The sequence below is a fragment of the Echinops telfairi genome, unplaced genomic scaffold (genome assembly GCF_000313985.2).
Source record: "Echinops telfairi isolate 266 unplaced genomic scaffold, ASM31398v2 ScPeMD7_5;HRSCAF=22, whole genome shotgun sequence".
Lineage (NCBI taxonomy): Eukaryota > Metazoa > Chordata > Mammalia > Afrosoricida > Tenrecidae > Echinops > Echinops telfairi.
In genome coordinates, this window is record NW_022103901.1 from 42,872,512 (window position 1) to 42,879,144 (window position 6,633).

At 46.4% G+C, this 6,633-nt stretch overlaps 1 protein-coding gene across 1 annotated transcript in view; it reads left to right on the forward strand.

Moving 5' to 3' along the window:
* The window catches only part of ERCC4 (ERCC excision repair 4, endonuclease catalytic subunit), a 34,399-nt gene extending 29,056 nt beyond the window's left edge, over window positions 1-5,343 (forward strand). Inside the window, exons 10-11 of the mRNA XM_004705863.2 lie at window positions 2,196-2,308; window positions 3,742-5,343. Coding sequence (XP_004705920.1) covers window positions 2,196-2,308; window positions 3,742-4,475 — 847 coding nt within the window. The 3' untranslated portion in view covers window positions 4,476-5,343. The remainder of the gene's footprint in view (window positions 1-2,195; window positions 2,309-3,741) is intronic.
* The last annotated feature ends 1,290 nt before the right edge of the window (window positions 5,344-6,633 follow it).

The window sequence follows — 6,633 nt, forward strand, 5'->3', positions numbered from 1 at the left end:
AAGTGGATGAAGGGAGATTCCGGGCAGTGTAAGATATGATAAAATAATAATAATAATAAATATTGATAATTTATAAATTATCAATAAATATAATATTTATAATATATTGATAATTTATAAATTATCAAGGGCTCATAAGGGAAGGGGGAGTGGGGAGGGAGGGAGGAAAATGAGGAGTTGATTCCAAGGGCCCAAGTTCAAAACAAATGTTTTGAGAATGATGGGGGCAACAAATATACAAATGTGCTTGACGCAATGGATGTATATATCGATTGCTATAACAGTTGTACGAGCCCCCATAACATGATTTAAATACAAAAAGAAAAGACCTGCAGTTCAGACACACAGCAGCTATCTCCAGGAGATAACAGATCCGACAGGCTGCTCCCGTAGAAATCAGTTGAAGAAACACGATGGGGCCATTCTATACTACCACGGGGGGTAGTTAGGAGTTGGAATTGACTTGATAGCACATAACAATCTAGAATGGGGTACTTTTAGTAGATTGTAGGCAGGTATTGGGTAGCCCGTGTTTTCCTTGATTTATGAAAGTTAACCCACACACCAGAGGACTCCTGAAGGTGTGGATGAGCCCAGCACACACTGGAAAGCCCTCTCAGCAGAAACTGGAAAGTGGACTATGGTAGACTGAAGTCTGTTCCCAAAAAATGTGTGTTGTAAATTGTAACCCCTCTGCTTGAGCTTAGAATCCATTTGGGACTGAGTTGTCTGTTATGTTCACGAGGCAGGATTAGTGTAGGGTGTGTCAAATCAGGCCCTTTTGAGATCTAAAAGAACAGATTAAAGCAAGCTAGAGCAAGCACCCACAGGAAGATACATGCCACCGGCTTACCAAGGAGCGCAGGAACAGAAGCAGACAAGAAACAAGGACCCTCCCCCAGAACATGTCTTTCCCTTGACGGGCACCATGGTCCTACCACCTCAAGTGTGAGAAAAGAACCTTCTGTTCACTAAAGCTGCCCCCGTTGGGGTGTTGCTTTTACAGTAGCACTAAGAAACTCAGGTATGAGTTCACCTACATATAACTCCATTTAAGAATACCCATATCAGCTTTTCGTGGAAATGTAGCTCTCCTCTGGCCTAGTTTGCTAAAATTCTCGTTGGTGATCATCTACCTAAATCTGATCTTTCCAGTCTGCAGAGCAGTCACATGATCACACCTTCTAAACTCTGCAGAGGTGTGCTCCCCAGAAAACCCAGGGACTTAGAGAGTGCATTGCTGGAGAAGCATGTTCACTGAGCGCCTACAGAGAGACGCATTAATAGAATAAGAAAAGCTACTGTTAAAGTCTGAGACCCACCATGAGCAGTGATGTATGGAAAAGAGGAGTGCTCCTATTTAAAACAGCCGGAAAGGAGCAGGCCAGGCCATCTGGTAGGACAGAGATCTTCAACTGGACCAGTAGATTATGGGTGTCAAACAGGAGAGAGATCACACGTCTGAGTGTTGCTAATAAACTGCTTCCTGGATAGGGAACATCATATTCGTATCCTAAGTATAGTTCAGAGGAGATCGAAGCCTCTCATTGGAGAGAGGCAAGATTACTTGAAGTTTTACAGTTTGAAAAGATGATTGCACACCTGGTTACGTGAGGGTTTGAATAAATGCCCATTTGAGGAGACTTCTCATTCAGCATCTCCTCCCTGTGTTGCCATGGTGCTCAAGTTCTGTAGAGATCATGGAAGATCTGAAAGCAAAATCAAGACACCTCAGTGTGTTAGAGTAGGTGGAGACCAAGTTTGGATCATTGAAGTAGTGGTTTACATCGGTCAGAGTCCAAAAGAAAGCCAGGTCCGGGCCACCCAATCCATTCAGACTCTGAATGACTCCGAGAGAGCTGAGCTCCCCATAGGGTTTCTAAATCATTGCTTCCCAAAGTGGGCGATAGCTCCCCCTGGGGGCCACTGATCTAGGCCGGCTGCAAAAAACAGATACCTACCCTTCGTCCTACATTATTGTCTACAGTACAAAAGTTTCTAATCTTATCTAACCCTTTCTCAAGGAGCCCTAACCACAAGATCAGTTGTTCAAAACCACTAATCACTTGTCTCCGCACCGTTGTTTATGTATTTCATGCCCTCTTTTGCCACTATGATTCTGCAGCTCATTTCATGCACTTAAATTTGTAACAATTTAAAATCTTGACTTTCGAAATTAAATGTTTCCCTCTCAGAGAAAAGGCTAGCATGGTTATCCCTGAAGAAAGAGAAGGCAGAGATGAAACCAACCTAGACTTAGCAAGAGGCAGCACATCCACAGATGTTCCCCGAGACACTCGGAAAGCAGGTGAGTGCGCCCCTGCTCTCAGAGCAGAGCCGTGATGCTCCGAGCACTGCACACTTGGCCTTCCCCAACAACTCAGAAGGTTAGGGGTATCCACTCCCACACTCCAATCTCCACTCTTGCTGCATGTCCTCCCTACATCTACGGCCCCTCAGCCCAGAACGTAGGCACTGGAGTTGAGGGGTGAGTGATGGTCCCACGTCTTGGCTACATTTGATTGGTTGAGCCCCAGAATGTAGCAAAACTGGTTATTTTATTGTGATGAACATGTGTAGAACAAAACGTGTGCCAGCTTTCTACATGTGTGATTCAGCGACACTAGTCTTCATGCAGTGCAACCATTCTCATGATCTCTTCCAGACCATTCCTCCACCAGTCTCACAGCCTCAGGGCCTCTATGCAAAGCTCCCTTCTCTCCCTTCCTCTACCCTCTGGCAAGCACTAATCATCTTCACATATAAGTGAGAGCATGCAGTATTTGTTCATTGTGATTGGTTTACTTCATTCAGCGTGATGTCTTCAGGTTTCATCCAGGTTGTCATGTGTAGCAGGATTCCATTTCTCTCTAAGGCTGTATGATATCCTCTTGTGTGGCTCTACCATGTTTTGCATATCTAGACATCTATCAGAGGAGACCGGTGGCAAAGTGCTAACCACAAGGTCAGCAGTTAGAAAGCACCAGCCAGCTCGGTGGGAGAAAGATGCATCTTTCTGAATTTTAGCATTCATCTGTCGATGGGCATTCCCACTACTGTCAATAGTGCTGCAGTGAGCGTTGCTATGCCGCTAGCTTTCCGAGTACCTGCTGTTGGTTCTTGTTGAGATTTGCTGGTGGCATGGTCATTCCACACATAACTTTTTAGGGAATGTCAAACTGTCTTTCACAGCAGCTGTGCCATCTGAGTTTCCACCAGCAATGTGTGAGGGCTTCCGAGTCTCCGCATCCTTGGGAACACTTGTTATTTTCTGGGGCTTTGCCTTGTTTTTTTCATCCTAGCAGTCCTGTGGGGTGTGAAGCTACTATGGTTTTGATTTACACCTCTCTAAGAAACCCAACTATGCCACCTGGTTATGTGTCGAGCGGCTACCTGCCAAGTCAGTAGTTTGAAACCACAAGCCTCTCCAAGAGAGGAAGATGAGGCTGCATGCTCCTCTGAGATTTCCAACCTTAGAAACCCGTCAGGACTGTTCTACTCTGCCCTATTGGGTCGCTGGAAGTCAAAACTGACTCAGTGGCAGTGAGTTTAGCTAGAAGGAGCCCACATGGGGCCTGTGGATTAATGGTGGGATGCTAACTCAAGGTTGGTGGTTTTAACCTACCTGCTCAGCCAAGGGAGAAATCGTTAAGGAAACGTAGCTTTTAAACGTGGTTATATTCTATCCCCCCAGAACTCGTCCTCAGTGACATGGCATAAAATGTGACAACTTCTTCCTAGGTGGCCAGGAAGAGAGCAGTCCTCAGCGAAGTATAGTGGTGGATATGCGGGAGTTCCGGAGTGAGCTGCCGTCGCTGCTCCATCGTCGGGGCATTGACATTGAACCAGTGACTTTGGAGGTCGGCGATTACATCCTGACTCCAGAAATGTGTGTGGAGCGCAAGAGTATCAGCGACCTGATCGGCTCTCTGAATAACGGCCGGCTGTACAGCCAGTGCGTGTCCATGGCGCGCTACTACAAGCGGCCGCTGCTCCTGATCGAGTTCGACCCCAGTAAGCCCTTCTCGCTCACGCCCCGGGGTGCCTTCCACCAGGAGATCTCAGGCAGCGATGTCAGCTCCAAACTCACGCTGCTGACGCTGCACTTCCCCCGGCTCCGCCTCCTCTGGTGCCCCTCCCCACACGCCACTGCTGAGCTCTTCGAGGAGCTCAAGCAAAACCGGCCCCAGCCGGATGCGGCTGCCGCCATGGCCATCTCAGCAGATTCGGCCACCCTCCCCGAGTCGGAGAAGTACAACCCCGGGCCCCAGGACTTCTTGTTGAAAATGCCAGGGATCAGCGCCAAAAACTGCCGCGCCCTGATGACCCACGTGAAGAACATGGTGGAGCTGGCAACCTTATCCCAAGAGAGGCTGACCGGTATCCTGGGGAATGCCGCAAACGCCAAGCAGCTTTACGAATTCATCCACACCTCCTACACCGAGGTGGTGGCCAAAGGGAAAATGAAAAAATGACCCGCGGAGCTGTGGTCCTGTCCCCAGACCGTGTCAGCCAGCGTGGTCAGTCACCATCCGCCAGCCCTTCCTTTGCTTCCAGAGCTTGCCGTGCCCGTGTGCTCTGTTTCTTGGGTCAGTGTAACGGAAGCCCAGTGCCCACTCTGACGATGGCAGCATTTGAAGGCCGCATCCTCTCCCTGAGGGGCTGCCTCGTCGCAGCATCGTCAGCATGGGGCTAAGTTTTGACAGGTGCTTGTGGAGGATCGTTTTTGGAACAGGCAGCTGTGTGTGTTTGTCAGACATTGCTGAAGCACACAACCACGTTCTCTCCCCTGCCTGCAGAGGGCACCCTGGAACGCAGAGAAGGAAGCCCCTCCTTGCAATTCCTGCCCAGGCCTCCCCCCACCCTTCCCTCCTCCCCATGTACCTTCTGCCAGATGATCTGCCTCCAAGGAAAGCTCGCAGGGACACGAGGACATGACTCATGGGTTTTCTCAAAACCAGTGCTTTTAAAACACAATTCATGACCTATTTACACTATTTGAGGGGTAGGTGAAGGAGCCCTTAAATTCCCCATTTCTGCAGATAGCCAGCCTGGAAACCCAGCGATCTAAACTCAGTGCAGAGGTAGAGCATCTTTTAGGACTCTCTTGCCCCCACCCCCCAACCTTTCTCCCCATGTCCTAAGACTACCAGCATTGGGTCCCCTAGAAACAATGCAAGCTCATCCTCATTCTCCCCATCTCGCCCTCTCTCAGCAGGACAGAGAGCGTGAATGAGCAAGTAAAAGGCCTGCCAAGCATAGAAGGTTAGCCTCTTCCTTGATTTGAGCTAAGTGTGACGTAAGCAAGTGAAAGATCAACAAATAAAACATATAAAAAGCTTCCATAAATGGAATCTCATTGTAAATCTGATGGATTTAGTTTTAAGCTTTTATTGAGTGTACAGATGGGACATTCATAACATTTTTGTGCGATTTTAAAACTTTTTTTATTTAAAAGAAAGAAAATCACCAAGGCACCAGGATGAAAAGAAACAAGGACCTTCCCCAAGAATGCAGTTTCCTTCTCGTGGTCTGAATTTAGGCTTCTATCGCCCTAAAGTGTGATAAAGTAGATTTGCTTATTTTTTTAAAAAAAGACCAAACTTTTATTTAAACATTTTTCATGTGAATAGATTTACTCCTTCAGTAGTAAGTTTTCTACCTCAAGGACTGATGAAGACATCAATCCTATCTAGATCATCAATGTCAGCCATTTTCTTGTTTGTCCCACTTGGTGAACATAGAATATGCAGTCGGCCATAGAATACCTTCCCCCTTGTCTTTAACAAAAGCACTTTTAGCTTTCGTTGCCAAACCCTTTCTCAGATTGATGTCTTGGCTTACCAGCATTTAACAGCTTATGGGATTGTGAGCGCTACACAAGGAGTTACTTGCAGGAATGAATTCAAGAGTCCCAGCAACCACACTAGCTAGCATAGGACTCTGTGAAGTCATTTGGAGAATAGAGCAGAGGACAAGAAACAAACATTAGTTGTAGAATAAAGATCTGGCCTCCTAAATTTATCCTCAGATTAAAAATGTATCCTCCCTCTAGAATAAAACACAGAAGCATTGAGCACAAATCTTAACAGTGACTTTAGTGCGCATTTCTTAATTGAAGAGTTCAGAGTGAAAAAATATATTAAGACAGACATCTGCTTCCTATGGTAATATTAACGGTAATCATTTTCCTCCTTTTTCTAACGCTTCTGCCTAACGGATACCATTTGTTTTCTTAAACAATTCTACCTGCCTTGCATCACTGTTTATAAACTATAAAAAACAGGAAATCTTAAAAGTGCGCATTCTTTGATAAGGATTTCATGCCACGTTGCTTTCAAAAATAAATGTGGCTTAAAGCCACATTGATCTTGTTATCTAGCGTAACATAGATAACAGTCTCAACTGTATCAAGGGCCATGTCCCTTGGCTCTGGGATTCCACCTGATGGACACCCGAGGTACAAGTGCGTGTGGATGGAGAGCATTACATTCCGGTGAACTCTTGCAAATGGGCCTTACGGGTCACAGGTTCTCACTCGAGAACACTCCTGAAAGTTTCTAATAGCATTCATCCAGTATTGACTTCTAATGAAAGCTGTTTACAAGTGTTTTCCAATCTGAGAATCTTTGG